Source organism: Pseudorca crassidens, chromosome 19 (assembly GCF_039906515.1).
Source record: "Pseudorca crassidens isolate mPseCra1 chromosome 19, mPseCra1.hap1, whole genome shotgun sequence".
In the NCBI taxonomy this organism is placed as follows: domain Eukaryota; kingdom Metazoa; phylum Chordata; class Mammalia; order Artiodactyla; family Delphinidae; genus Pseudorca; species Pseudorca crassidens.
This window is the reverse complement of record NC_090314.1, coordinates 16755577-16771105: the sequence shown is the minus strand read 5'-3', so window position 1 is coordinate 16771105 and position 15529 is coordinate 16755577. Positions and strand designations below refer to the sequence as shown.

At 45.6% G+C, this 15529-nt stretch overlaps 1 protein-coding gene across 2 annotated transcripts in view; it reads left to right on the top strand.

The window, feature by feature from the left end:
- The first annotated feature begins 3588 nt into the window (after window positions 1–3588).
- Window positions 3589–15529, top strand: part of NXN (nucleoredoxin) — a 141218-nt gene continuing 129277 nt past the window's right edge. The window contains exon 1 of one of the 2 annotated variants that reach the window (XM_067714651.1): window positions 3589–4063. In XM_067714651.1, coding sequence (XP_067570752.1) covers window positions 3692–4063 — 372 coding nt within the window. In that variant the 5' untranslated portion in view covers window positions 3589–3691. The remainder of the gene's footprint in view (window positions 4064–15529) is intronic. The other variant, XM_067714650.1, reaches the window with a different exon arrangement.

Below are 15529 nucleotides of genomic sequence, written 5' to 3'. Positions count from 1 at the left end.
TGTTTGTATTTGGCAAACATCTTTGTTCCTTTTATCTCTTATTTCCTTATAATGTAACATAAAATGTATTGACTTTATATTGTAGTATTTAAGTATTGTTAATTTTACATCATCGTACTTAAGTTACGGGATATCAAGGTGAGTGAACATCCTCAACGACTTTACCGTCTCTTATGGGGATGGAGTCAGTGCATTTTTGCTTGTATACATGATACTTGTATCATTTTAGGCAGGATTATGATCTTGTTATTGTCTTTATTTGGAGAGTAAGTGTGGTTTAAGGAGATGCATATGGGTGCCAAATTGACAAGGGGTAGACATGTGATGTTTAATTTTGTGTGTCAAATTGACTGGGGTGCAGAGTACCCAGATACTTTTTAAAATATTTATTTATTTATTTGGTTGTGCCAGCTCTTAGTTGCGGCAGGCAGGCTCCTTAGTTGTGGCTTTCAGGGTCCTTAGTTGCGGCTCACCTGGCTCCTTAGTTGTGACATACGGGCTCCTTCGTTGTGGCATGCGAACTCTTAGTTGCGGCACGTGAACTCTTAGTTATGGCATGCAGGCAGGATCTAGTTCCCTGACCAGGGATCGAACCCATGCCCCCTGCATTGGGAACATGGAGTCTTAACCACTGTGCCACCAGGGAAGTCCCGAGTATCCAGATATTTGGTTAAACATTATTCTGGGTGTGTCTGTGAGGGTGTTTCTGGATGAGATTAACATGTAAAACAGTAGACAGAGTAAAGCAGGTTGCCTTCCCAATGTGGTTGGGCCTCATCCAATCAGTTGAAGGCCTGGATAGAATAAAAAGTAAGGGAGAATTCACTCTCTCTGCCTGTCTTAGAGCTGGGACATAGGTCTTCCCCTGCCTTTGGACTCAATACAGACTAGAACTTACACCATCAGCTCCCCTGATTTTCCAGTCTTTGGACTCAGACTGGAACTAACTATACCATCAGTTATCTGAGTCTCCAGCTTGCTGACTGCAGACCTTGGGACTTCTCAGTCTCCATAATCATGTGAACCAATTCCTTATAGCAAATCTCTCTCTGTATTGGTTCTCTTTCTCTGGAGAGCACAGACACAGAGCTCTGTGCTGATACAGTGTACATCTCCTTAATTCCTTTCAATGACTAGATTGTATCCCAAATGATGAATGTGCCATCCTTTAATCCTCCTCATTGATACATAGTTAGGCTCTTTCCAGTTTTCCAGTCTTTTTCTGATTTCACCAGTGTATCAATAACTATCTGTACACATACATCTTTGTGCCCTTATGCTACTATAACTGAAGACCAAGGAATGTGATTTATGACTCTTAAAGGTGACAAATATGTATTTGTTCTGTGCATGTTTTGTATGACATCATGTGCCTTAGAATGCAGTTTCCCCAAAGAAAAACTCTAATGTGTAAGTGCTATAAATGTCAGGTATGTTGTGGCTCCCTAACACATATTTTAAAACAATAATAATTTGCAGAATAGCAGGTCAATTCATGTAACCTAACTAGCTAAATACCAGTTGGGACATTTTCTTTAAGTGGGTCTCTTGAACCGTGTACTCAGAGAGAGTGCTTTCCATAAGCCAAAGGATGTTGGCTATTCTTTACAGGAAACCCAGTGAGTCTCCTTAGGCTGCTTCTTGTAACAAACACCCACTAGAACTATGATTTTGGAATCATTTCCATTGCAAATCCCCTCTTTCCACACCCCTTTAAAAGGCAGCTGCAGTATTTGGCATCTAACCAAGGCCTGCTGCACCAACAATTCTCTAAATTTTATTTATATTTCATGTGCAGTATGTTCAAACTCTCACTTTCCCAGGTGCCAGATGCTGGTTTGGACACACTCCAGTAGAAAGTGCTTTCCTGTCAAATAATAAAAGGAAAATGCTGAACATACCACCTCTTTATACAGACTTGCGTATAGTATACCAAAGTTAAGTACTCTAATAATGACTTCACTATTTCCCCAATTTGCAATCCCCCCTAATTCCCTCCTCACCTCCCTCCACACCAAATACTTTGTCCCTCGTCTCCCATAGGATGTTTATGGTCCCCTTCCATATCTTCAGTGTTCACTTGAAAACGTCAGGGTGTAGGAATCTATCTGTCTCACATGCTTTGGATGGGGCCTGATGTAACCCACCCACGGGTGTTTCAAATATGATTTGGATGAGAAAATAAAACACTTTAACCCACTTTCAGTATTTTAAAAGATATCTAACAACTTAATGTCTGCTATGTTAATAGCTTTTACATGTTTTCACTAAAAAGCGATGCTTTCCATGTGTTGGATAATAATACTGTCCCTGCAGTCGCACAGAATTTTGGCATGACACTAAAAATGAGCTTGGAATTCGCCTTTATCATAGGTCTCTTGCCTGCCTAAAGGCAATCCTCAGTCCAAAGATCCTACTTGTGAAATGAGCAGCAGTGTTAGGTGGATGCTGAGAAAGTAGATATCGTTTCAAGAGATTGCCAGTCCACTCGTGGCGCCCGCCTCCACCTCCACCTCTTTCACCGCTTTATGTGGTAACATTTCACTGAACCGAAAACGAGTACAATTCCATGTTCTATCCCAGAAAATTGGGAACCTTAAGCGTGAAGATTTGTGTTTGTGCCCAAAGCTTGCAGTTATATTCTGAGGTTTAAATGAACTCTTGTAAAGCAGGCTATGATTTGTGTGTGTGTGTTTGCATGTGTGGAAAGCCGCTATAAAATATAGACATTCTGCTTGGCTGCCAGTATCTCGTTTTCTTTTTCAACGTTTCCACTAGATGGCGGTAGATGTCCAAGAAATAACTTGCAAAAGCCTTGTGGAGGGCTGTGAGAGGGGCGTCCCATCCTTTCACTGGGCTGTTGGTAGCTGAGCGGACACACTGTTGTTCCTCTGTTGCGGGTGGGCATGGTGTACATTTTATTTTTTCGACTGTGTGTGTGTCGGGGTGGCGAGGCCGGAAGACTTGCCACAGACCACCTGTTTAATCCAGGTTCTAACCATAGGGTAGCGTCTTGCCAGCTGGGGGAAAAAAATAATCCCTAGAATTTTTCTCAACTATCAACAGACTTAATAGAAGCCACGGAACCGGTTCAGGAAAGCAGCCAGCTTCGATTTAGAGATGCCGTGGCATCTGGTCCCTATATTGTGGAGATGGAAGAGAGCCAATCGCTGGTGAGGAAATGGCCGCGGCGACCTGGGGACTGAAATCCCACAGTGAGACCTGCGATCAACCCACAAGTACTTATGGATTCCCTCCCATGTGCCTAGCACTAGATCAGAAGCTACACAAGAAATAAAAGAGGTGGCGTCCTCCAGTCCTCTTATAGTAGAGAACATGAAACATACACACAGAGAAGTAAGTGCCGAGCAAGACCTAGCGTGATGAAGGTAACATTGTGTGAAGATGGGAAGTCCTCCGCCAGGGTTGTCTCCCGAGCACTTCGGCCACGCGGCGGGAGCCCGCGCCCCCTACGCCCTCTGCAGCAGCCAGTGCCTAGGCGGCTAGCACTGCTACAAAGGGGGCGTGGCGTGGGCGGGCCCCACGGGCGGGGCTTTCTTTTCCCCAGTGCCCGCCGCCACCGCCGCCGCCGCTGCTGCCGCCGCCTCTGCCCGCCGCGCGGACCGAGGGAGCGCGGTCGCCGCCGCCTGCCTGCCCGGGTGCCCGCGTGCCCGGGCAGCGGTGGGCCAGGATGTCGGGTTTCCTGGAGGAGCTGTTGGGAGAGAAGCTGGTGACGGGCGGCGGCGAGGAGGTGGACGTGCACTCGTTGGCTGCCCGCGGCATCTCGCTGCTCGGGCTCTACTTCGGCTGTAGCCTGAGCGCCCCCTGCGCGCAGCTCAGCGCCAGCCTGGCCGCCTTCTACGGCCGCCTGCGGGGGGACGCGGCGGCCGGGCCAGGGGCTGGGGCCGGCCCGGGGCCGGGGGCCGGGGCGGCGGCGGAACCCGAGTCGCGGCGTCGCCTGGAGATTGTCTTCGTGTCCTCGGACCAGGACCAGCGGCAGTGGCAGGACTTCGTGCGGGACATGCCGTGGTTGGCGCTGCCCTACAAGGAGAAGCACAGGAAGGTGAGCTGCGCCGGCCTCGTCGGCGGCTCCGGCCTCGTCGGCGTCCCCGGCCTGGGTGCGCAGCCCGCGAGTTCCCGGGAGCCGGGTCCTCGCCGCCCCCCCTCCGGCGCCCCCTCCGCCCCCTTCTCCGTCGTGCACGAGCTTCCCCTCCTGCTCCTCAGCGTCCCCTGCCTCTGCCCGCCTCCCCGTCCCGGAACCTCGCCGGCTAGCGGCTCCCGCGGCAACTCCTCTGTGCCGATGCCAGGCCGCGCCCGCTGGGGAAGTTTGAAACCCCTGGGACCCCGACTCGCGTCCTGGGGAGTCGAGAGCCCGGTTCCCCCATGGTGGGAAGCCTCGAGTTAGGGGGTGGCTGCGCTCGGGGGTCGCGACTCGGTGACCCCCACCCCCAGGCAGAGGCGCAGGGAGGGGCCGCTTCCTTTCCCTCAGCGCTAGACTCCCCGCGGATACCTGTGGTGGTGGGGGAGGGCGCTAGCCCCCTACCCATAATGCCTGAACCAGGAAGTTTCCTCTCTTTCCGAGAGAAATCGGCTTTCCTGGGGCTCTCTCCGGCTGTGGCCGGGGACCCGAAGGCCGAGGCTAGGCCGCCAGGCGCCCTTTGGGGGGGGGGTGTCGGCCGCTGACCGTGGCTTCGGGCGAGAAGGAGCTCGCTCGTCTGCCTTCGCCTTCCCTCCGCCCCCAACCCCTACCCCGGGCTGAACTAGTGGCCCCCGGGGAGCCTTTCATTGTCTGGCTGTCCAGCCATCCTCACCAGATGCCTCTCGGGCACCGGACCAGACCCGTCCGTGCAGCTCTTAGTTGCTTGGTTGGTGGGCCAGTGTTGCCTTGACATCGAATTAAATGCTGAACCGATCCCATAGGTGCAGATTGACCGGAAGAACGAGGATTGGGGGAAATTTATACCTTGCTGTCAACTTCTCATCTCCCGCCGCCCCCCCGCCCCCCCCCCCGGTTTGCTGCTGAAATTAGCTTTGATTTTTGAGTGTGTCTGTTGGATGAAGATGTCTGTTTTAATAAAACAAATTCAGGAAATTTTGCCATGAATCGAAACAGAAAAAGTTTTGGAGCACTTTTGCTTAATTAGTATGCCTGATGCAACGTGTGAATCCAGCCCCTTCCTTTCCGGAGGAAACTCTCATTTTATGGAGTGGACAGGAGAAGGGCTCTTCTGGGGGCGTTTAGGGCTGCCATGTGCTGCTTTAATGTGTACAGAATCTTGTTGAGAAGCATGATTTAAACTTAGTCGAGTAAAAGGCTTAGACTGTGACCCCATGTCTCGAGTAAATCATCCATGGAAGCAGTGTAAGGTACAGACTTGGTATTTAAAGTATGAAATACAGTTTAACAAATACAGTTTGTAAATTTAACATTGGAGAAACATGGGCTCACTAACCACACAGAGGCAAAGCTTGGCGTTTTAAACACTTTTTAGGTGATCTTGCCCATATTTGATTTATATGGTGCCTGAATATGAATAGCCAGTCCTTTTTTGCTTTAAAACATGGGAATCCTTTGTTTTCCTTGGTGGTGGTTTTTATGATCGTTTTGGGGAGGAGTAATGTCCAGAAAGTGATTTATCAAGAAATATTTTCATTGTTATGTCCATTTTCTGTTGTAGACCAAAGGCCATGTAAAATAATGTCCTTATTGGGCGATACAAATGAATTCTAGCTTTTGCAAATACACAGTGATGGTAAAATGTTACAGACCTAAGGCCTATTGTTGTGTTTTCCTCCACAACAAGTGGGGGAAATAAATTTGCTGGGTAGTAAAAAATATGGGGCAAATTGAGATGTTTTGCAAATGCTTAAAGCTTTTTTTCCAAAAAGGAGAATATCTGATATGACATAGGCCGTGCCTAGTTCAGTGCGCTCTGGGCAGTCCTTTTACATGAAAAAAAAGTGGTGTGTGGCTCCAGCCTGGACTTGCTAATTCCACCAGGATGAGAGTCTGGATGACACAGGGCAGAACCTCATTTGAAAATACAGTTCAGATTGCTGGCCCGTGCCCAAACCATGGTGCGTTAGCATATTAAAAATTTATTTTTGCTCAGAGCTTTTCTGACTCACATTCTGTAGTTCACTTTGTTGTCTAAAACAAGTCCAGGGCTTCCCTGGTGGCGCAGTGGTTAAGAATCCGCCTGCCAATTCAGGGAACCCAGGTTGGAGCCCTGGTGGGGGAAGATCCCACATGCTGAGGAGCCCGTGCGCCACAACTACTGAGCCTGCGCTCTAGAGCCCTAGAGCCACAACTACTGAAGCCCACGTGCCTAGAGTCCGTGCTCTGCAAGAAAAGCCACCGCAGTGAGAAGCCCGCGTACCTCAAAGAAGAGTAGCCCCCGCTTGCCACAACTAGAGAAAGCCCAGCCACACACAGCAAGGAAGACCCAATGCAGCCAAAAATAAAGAAAGTAAATAAGTTTATTCAAAAAATAAAACAAGTCCAGTTTTCAAGGAGGTAGTTTCTGCTCCTTGATGTTCATGAATAGGCAACTCAAGACTGGATCCTAGAAATATTCTTATTTGTGGTGATATACCAGGTAAAAGGACTCCAGCTGTGTTTCTTATGGAAAATATACTCTTGGAAATTACAACAGCTATGTACTCACTTTGGAAGAAATTATTTTCCCCCTTGAAACCAAAGAGATGTAAAACAAATTCCTTTTCTGTAACTTTGAGTTTTTGTCTCTCTTATTTGAAATTGGTGTGCTTAGAAATCTGTGATCTTGGGATGCCAATTCTGTGATAACAACAGTGAAAAACCCAGGGCACCCGCGATTCAGGGTGCTCACTGGCTAGACAGCTTAGCTTCTTGTTGATGGATTCTGTCCATGTTGTTTCACCAACTATAAAAATAGCATTAAAGGAGAGAATTTTGTTTTTACACTGAAGGGAAACCAAAGTTCCAGATTACTAATTTTTTTAAGTTCTCATTAACATTTGTTCTTAAATCCATTGGTATACTTCCCACTGGGATAACAAAGGATATGGTTCTAATTAGTTATTGGCTGGCATTTCTCTAAAGAAAATTGAAAAATTATGGTAGGGAAAGAAAATGCAGTGTATTATTTCTCTTTTTCTTCTTTTATTAATTTCCCCTTTATGTAGTAAGAAAGTCTCGGGGTGGCCGAGACTTTAAAACTGCGTTTTGCATGGCTTCTCTCACCTTGCTTGGAACTGTGAGAGAACACCAAATAACAGGATTCCAGCATCTTTTTTAAAAAAATTCTTTGTGGAAGTTTGTCCTGTTTCTACTTGCTTTAGTGGTTGGGGCAAAAGTAATTGAAGCTTCACTTTTTGGCTTCTAAGCACACACGTATAAAGAGCTGTATAGAAATTGTAATTAGATGATAACAGAACTTTGAGTGCTTTTATAAGAGCCGTGTTGTCAGGAAACATATAATCCCGAAGTTAAGGCAGTTAGATTTGTTTTAATAAGTAGGTTTGTTTTTTGTTTTGTTGATAGACATTTTTCAGATTTCTGGAGAGAAAATGTGATGAATAGTTGGAAAGTGGTGAAGATTCGGACTTTTGGGATTTGATCTATCCCTTTAAACTAATATGGGTTACTTAGCTGTCAAAACTAGAGAGTAGATCTTTGGGATCTGCTTCAGCATCACAGAGGAAAGCACTGGTTTTGGTCTTAGAGACACAGGGCTCAGCTTTGCCTGGGCTGGATGCCTGATGAAAAACATTTGGTCAGTCTGCGTGCCCTGACATCAAAGGATGCAGTACCACTGGTCTTTTTTTATATATCTATATATATAAATTTGTTTGTTTATTTTTGGCTGCGTTGGGTCTTCGTTGCTGCGTGTGGGCTTTCTCTAGTTGCGGTGAGCGGAGGCTGCTCTTCGTTGCGGTGTGTGGGCTTCTCATTGCAGTGGCTTCTCTTGTTGCAGAGCACGGGTTCTAGGCGTGAGGGCTTCAGTAGTTGTGGCTCGCGGGCTCTAGAGCACAGGCTCAGTAGTTGTGGCGCACGGGCTTAGTTGCTCTGCGGCATGTGGGATCTTCCGGGACCAAGGATCAAACCCGTGTCCCCTGCACTGGCAGGTGGATTCTTAACCACTGCACCACCAGGGAAGTCCAGTATTGCTGGTGTTGATCTGGACAGGTTTGGTGGGCTCTGGCTTGGTCCCAGAACTTCCTGCCCCACAGAAAGGGGACGAGAAAGTCAGAGCAGGAGAGCGGCAGAGTTAGGGGCTCTGGTCTAGCGTCTCTGGTCCACCTGCTTCGGCCAGGGGAAGTGGTATCTTCCTGTTCCCCACCAGGGTTGTTTGCTCTCGGTGATTCTGGTTCAGACTAAATCAGAGGCTTGGCCTAGAATTCACCTGAATCACTTGGGCTCTTTGGATGGGGTGAGATTTGGTACCAACCCCGGCAGTCTTACAGCTCTATCTCTCCCAGTGCTTTCTCCCTCAATGCAAATACCCTAGCCACTAAGAGAATGATTTCTACAACACTGACAAATGACTTTCGAGGTGGAAAAAGATGGCAAAAAGGCACCGCTTTGAATATTGGCGTTTTCTGCCTTCCACATAAGGACCAGCCAGGACAGGTTCCCTCTGTTGACTGTTTCCAGGACTTGGATCCGTCTAATAAAAGACAACAGTCTGATTAAAGTAATAAGAGCAATTTTCCTTGAGAGGCTTTTTCCTCATTCCATTATTTGTAATGTATTTTTTAATCTCATTTTTCTTCTCTGCATAATGAAACTGTCTAGTGTAGTGGCTGAAAATACAGACTCTTGTCCTTTAGATCCTGGCTCTGCCATTTATTAGCTGTGTGACCTTGTGCAAGTTATCCTACCTCTCTGTGTCTCAGGTTCCTAACCTATAAAATGGAGATGGCAACAGCACCTGCCTTACAGCATTGTTGTAAAGACTACACAAGATAATAGACACGTGCCTGGCATATAGTACGTGCTCAATAAGTGCTAGCAATTATTATTTGTTAATAAATGACCATGAACTTCAGTAATTCGTTTTATAGTGTGAGCCTTTGGAATATATCACATTACAGAATTGCAAAACTGTTATGAGGCATATTTTTAACTTTTCGAACAAATGACCTTTATAACCATACAAGGGGATATGAGCAAGGAGTTGAAAGAATTGCCCTAGAAGAGCTTACAATCGAGGAGAAAGATCTAGAAAAATGAAACAAAAGCAAATGGATATAACAAACATCGTTCCTTAAAGTACTGATAGTACCGATATTTACTGAGCTTCGTACTTATATTTGCCAGTGAAACTTGAGACAGCAAATCAGGGAAGCCAGGCATGATAAAGGAGAACAGCTTTCAGGTGATGGGGCGCTCTTCTTGAGGGAGATTAATTACGTACTTGGGTGATCGTTTTTGTGGTTTGCCAAAGCCATCAGGCATGTCTTCTGCTGATCCTAGCTGCTCAGATCTGGGCGGCTTGGGGGTTGCAGGATTGCCGCTCTTTCGCGTGGGAAATGGACGGTGCCTGCTCTGGTCTCTGGAGCTGTAGAAGCCTCATCCCCCTAAGACGGAGCCGCCTCCCTTTCCAGCTCTGGAATGTTGTAGGATAGGTTTGTTCAGACCTGTTGCCGTTTGCGGATTTAATACTTGTCTTCTAGTTAGCGGCTTGGGCCTGACGGGCCAGCTGTCCACAGCTTTTGCTGATCCATTTGTCTCCTGATGTGGGTTGGGATATGAACTAGAGCACAGAGGAAAGCAGTGGGTTTTGAGGTTAGGGTCATTGATTTCATTTACCCGTTTCCTCCGCCCCTACCCCCTTTTTATCACTGTTCCTTGTGGTTTGAGGCCTTGTTTTAATATCTGCGCAAATTGGAGAAAGAAGGCTTTGTGTTGTATACAGCTGGGGTGGGGGGTGAACAAGTCCCTCAGTTGGGGGGATGGCCGGGGGCGGGGGTTCTTCTTTATTTACTGTTAGGACCTGGGACCTCAGGGTTCCAGCTTGCCCCATTCTGAACTAGTCTGGGCTCCTTACTGCACGATTTTGTTTCAGGGGGAGAGTGTAAGCTTGGCATAGGATGTGTTCTTTTTTCATGTTCTGAATCCCCAGTGGTGCTCAGTGTTAACCACCAGGGTGCTTGGGTTTCTGTATTTCATTAATTTATCATTATACTTATTCAAAGGCACTCAAAGAAAATGGCTATGAATTTAGAATCTTTTTGCTGATCCTGACTTTTATGAAGCTTTTGCATACTGTTGCTTTACATCTTGTCATTATTTAAAAAGTGACTAAGAGTTCTTGAGTCTCAGGAGTCATCCTTGATTCTCTCCCACCCCTCACATCTAAAGGGCACTGAGGGACTTCCCTGGTGGCGCAGTGGTTAAGAGTCCGCCTGCCAACGCAGGGGACACAGGTTCGAGCCCTGGCCCGGGAAGATCCGACATGCCGCGGAGCCACGAAGCCTGTGCGCCACAACTACTGAGCCTGTGCTCTGGAGCCCACGAGCCACAACTCCTGAAGCCCGCGCGCCTAGAGCCCGTGCTCTGCAACAAGAGAAGCCACTGCAGTGAGAAGCCAGCACACCGCAACGAAGAGTAGCCCCCGCTCGCCCCAACTAGAGAAAACCCATGTGCAGCAATGAAGACCCAACGCAGCCAAAAATAAATAAATAAATAAATAAAATAAATTAAAAAATTAAAAAATAAAAGTCACCGAACCCTGTTGATCTCCTTAACAGTTCTCAACTCTGACCCCTTCTCTCCATTCCTACCATCACTGCTTGAGTTCATATTTCATCTGGACCACAGCAGCCTCCTCCATGGGCTCTTTGCTTCCAATGCTGACCCCTGATTCTCAAGACTAGAGCTTCTCAGACTGTCTGTAATCAAGGATCAGTTTGCTTTTGTTGTGTTAATTTGCAATCAGTCACACACCCATACGTGGCCCTATTATACAGGACTACTGTACAGCTTGAACCACATACAACTCCCCGCTGGGTTGACAACACACAGACTGGTCTCTGTCCTGTACAACAAGATGAGACCATTGGTCACAAGCTTGGATGTTGCTGGAATGTTGAGCTGCTGTAAGCAGTTCTAGGTGCTCACTCTCCATTTCTGTACCTGCCCTGTCATGGACCAGTAACAAAGAACTGATGGATAACTACTGGGCTACAGACCCACCTTGAGCAGTACTGCTCCGGGCTGTTTCCGGAATGGAATGACAAGTTCAAAAACACAACTTTGATCTTGTCATTCTCCTGCTTAAGAATTTTTCAGTACTTCTTCATAGCCTCTGGGGTCAAGTCCAAACTCTAAAGCGTGGTCCCTGACTGTTCTCCTGCCTCTTCTCCCACCTGGGCAGTGTCCTCTCTCCTCCTACCTGGCTTGTTTGGGTCTTTCTAAAATCAGTTCTGGTTTCCCTGCTCTAAGAAGCTTTCCTGTCTCTTTCCTCTCTAGGTGGGATGCTTTTGTGAATGTCCATAGATGGAGTACATAGATGTCTTAGCACTTAGCCTTGTGTGATTTTTTTTTTTTTTTTGGTCTTTTTCATTTGACTTTAAGCTCCTTGAGGACAGAAACCAGCCAAAGGGAGGGGAAGATGCTCAGTGTTTTGGTGCTGACAATCGGATAATATGGTCACAGAAAGCAGGCGTGTGACTTTTAGATTTGTAACTTGAAAGCACGGTAGTTTCCACACTGTGTGAGTTGGAATGTGCACTTTCACTGGTACTTAGCTCGATTTTAACATTTAATATTAGAGTTGGGCCCTAATTGAACTGTATAATTGTATATACCCACAGTATGTGGCTGGTTTTGTTTCTTAATGAGTGCTTTCAAGAGTACTTCCATGAGCAAGTGAATGTGTAACTCCGTTGCCCTGTAATTCTGTGCTCAAAAATAGAAAAAGACTCGCCTCTCCAGTTTTGAAATGTCAAAAATCTTAGTTAAAAACTGCAGGCCTATCATTCCATGCGTTTATATTTCCTAAATAGTTTGTGTTTCTCTAGCATCTTTCTTCCAGTGAGCTCAAACTGCATGCATATTATATCTTCTAGCAACTAGTCATCAGTAGCTATTAAGCATTTTAGTTTTTCAAAGTATATTTGAGTTGGAGAATTGATTCAAAGAGAACCAATTATCAGATCAGGGTCTCAGTGTTGGAAGAAAGGGCTCAGCTGAACTCTCTTAAATTCAACTCAGTCCTTTCTGTTCAAGAAATTGGATCTTAAAAAATGTGCACATCAAACATTCTCCAGGGAAGAGGAGGGAGCCGAAACTTCTCTTTTCAACAAATCACTTTCTGAGTGGATTCACTCTAGATAGACTCTGAAATAAGATAGAGATAGTTTAACCACTTGAAACATTTGCTGTTGCTGGGAAGACAGGAGAGCCAGAACGTCTTCTGTTGCTGCCTTTCCGTGGTGGTGGTTTCTAAGGGCCTTTTAATCATTTGGCTTTTTTTAGATCAGCCAGTGAAGTGTCCCCAACGCCCCTTCATCCTATGCAAAGCCTTGGGGCTGCTTTCGTGCTTTTGTTCAGAGACGAAATTGAACTTCAGGTATCCTGCCGAGATCCTAGGACTAAATCAGTCCTCCCTTTTATGAGGTTTTCAGAAACTGCTGTTCTAACTTCCAGTGAAATCTCAAACATGTGCTTTCTGCTTTATGACAAGTAAGAAGTATAGTAATTGAAAGTTGCTTGAGTGCTGTTATTCTGTAGTGAAACCCTGTAATGGAAACTTTTGTTCTGTGGCATCTGTGATTAAATGCAAACATAAATTTTCTGCTGCTTGCTGGTCATATAACTCTTGGACCAGATATACAATGGATTTTTGTGTGAACTACACCTCAGAAAACCCTTTTTAAAAAACAATTTAAGCTTAAAGTTCAGCATTCCTTTCTAGTACATCTATCACCCACTCCCCTTCAGATTATCTTGAAACCCCAGTTACAGGTAAATTCAAGTAATATTTCTACAGTTAATAATGCTTTTATCTTGGATCATTGTTGAGTAGTCATAAAATAGGGTGTGGTAAGTTTTGCTGTTCCAGGGATAGAATTTCCCTCTTTGTTTTCCTAGGAGAATTTTATCCACATGAATCGGTTTTTTGCAGTTTTTTGTTTGTCTTTTTTGGTCAGTATTCCTGGGATGAAAATCTGAATGGATTGAGTGTGCTTAAAATCAGAAGATGCTGCCTTTTTTCCCCCTTGTACGTGATCAGGTCAAGACAGTTTTCTTTTGATCATGGTGGCTCACAGCACAGCTGCCTCATCTGTTACTCATTTTTTAGGGTTTGATGTGAAATATAAAGACTGGGCAGAACAACGTGCAATAGGCAAAATCACAGTGCTGCCCTCTGAGCTCTGAATGGCAGTGGATGTGGGTCTGAGAGCAGCCTTTTTTCACCTTTGGGCACGTGCTTGACTGCAACTTAGAAAAGTGTTTAAACCCACAGACCTTCAAAAATACCCCATTATAAGTGGTATTTAAAATCCGTTGCACAGTGCATAAGAGTGTGGACTCTGGATCAAGTTTCCTGGATTTGAATCCTGTCTCTGTCACTCTCTAGCAGTGTGACAGTGACGCAAATTACCTAACTTGTGTGTCTCTTAAGTTTCTGGTCAGTAAAATGGAGATAATAGTATCTATCTTATAGGGTTGTATTGTTAAGGATTAAATGAATTAATATTTGAAAATTGTTTAGAACAGTGCCTGGTACATAGTGTCACTGGAATGTGTACCCAGGTGCTTGGTTATGCCATTCCATTTTTTTTTTAAGATTTAATTTTTATTTATTTTTGGCTGCGTTGGGTCTTCGTTGCTGTGCGTGGGCTTTCTCTACTTGTGGCGAGTGGGGGCTACTCTTCGTTGCGGTGCGCGGGCTTCTCATTGCGGTGGCTTCTCTTGTTTCGGAGCACGGGCTCTAGGTACATGGGCTTCAGTAGTTGTGCACGGGCTTAGTTGCTGTGCGGCATGTGGGATCTTCCTGGCCCAGAGATCAAACCTGTGTCCCCTGCATTGGCAGGCGGATTCTTATCCATTGCACCACTAGGGGAGTCCCTCCATTAAAAAAAAAAAAAGATTAATTTAATTTAATTTATTTGGCTGCACCGGGTTTTAGTTGCGGCACGTGGGGTCTTCGTTGCTGTGTGCGGGATCTTTAGTTGTGGCATGCAGGATCTAGTTCCCTGACCAGGGATGGAACACAGGGTCTTCCCTGCAGTGTCAGCGTGGAGTCTTAACTGCTGGACCACCAGGGAAGTCCCCATTCCATTTTTTTAAATGGTTATTCAGATTACAGGAGAAAAGAATTCTCAGCTTTTTTCTTTCTCTGTATCCCCTTTACTTTCAACACCTGGCTCTTTGCTTCTAATGGCCTATCATGTAATCTGGTGTCTCTTCAGTTTCTTACTAGGACTATAATCATTCTTTGTCAGTTGTTGACGTGATGACATATCCATGTCTTTGAATGTGGGTATGATTCTAGACTATCTCTTTGACTAATTGAATACTCACTTTTACTAAGTGGCTTCTATTTTCACTTTTGAGCTGGGAGAGGAGAGGGGAAAGATACTGGTCTGTGCCTATTCCTCCTGCCATTTATTTATTTATTTTTACCTTTTTATTATGGAAAACTTCAAACACCACACAGGTGGGGAAAATAGTATAGGGAACCCCCATGCACCCAGTGCCCAGATACAACAATCAACTCAGGGACACCCACTGCCCCCACCCCTCACTGGATTACTTTGAAGTCACTCCCAGACATCATATCACTTCCTTCTTAAACATTTCACTAAGTAACTCTTTAAAGAAAAATAACCACAACATCATATCATACCTTAAAAATCTAATAATTCCTTAATATCAGCATATATCCAGCCAGTATTTCAATTTCCTTGATTGTCTCATGATTTTTTTGTTGTTGTTGTTACAGTTCGTTTGTTTGAATCCAAATAAGCTCTCCACTTTGCATTTGGTACCTATATCTCAAATCTTTCCCCCCTCTCCTGACCATTTATTTGTTGTTCACTTTCGTTTAAATTGTCTTTGTCTCTGGGTCTGTCTACTTGCCACATTCCCAACCTTTTCTTAGCTGTATTTCCCTCTTTATCTAGGTCTGTGGAATATCGAGTCCTAGGTTCAAAAGGGTCCTAGCCTCCTGTATCTGAGAAGTCCAGATGGGGCGGGGGGGGGTGGCCCTTGTGGGCACAGGTGGCTCTGAGGCTGACAGTCACATTGCATGGTGTTGATTCAGAGACCTTTTGGTCAACAAAACTCCAAAGTCTTTTTCACCAATCTTAATACCTGAACAAATGAGAACAGAGTCCCAAATATTGTGTCTGTCACCTTTAAGAATCAGTTTATTGAGATTTGATGAGTTTTTGCAGTCTGTTGAAATATTTTTTTATGCCTGTGTGGTCATCCACTATGATCATAGCCCCTTCTGGACCTTGAACTATGTGATCCCTTCCAGACCTTGTCTATGTCTGGTGATGGAGCCCCAGGGCACATGGCTAGGGGCTT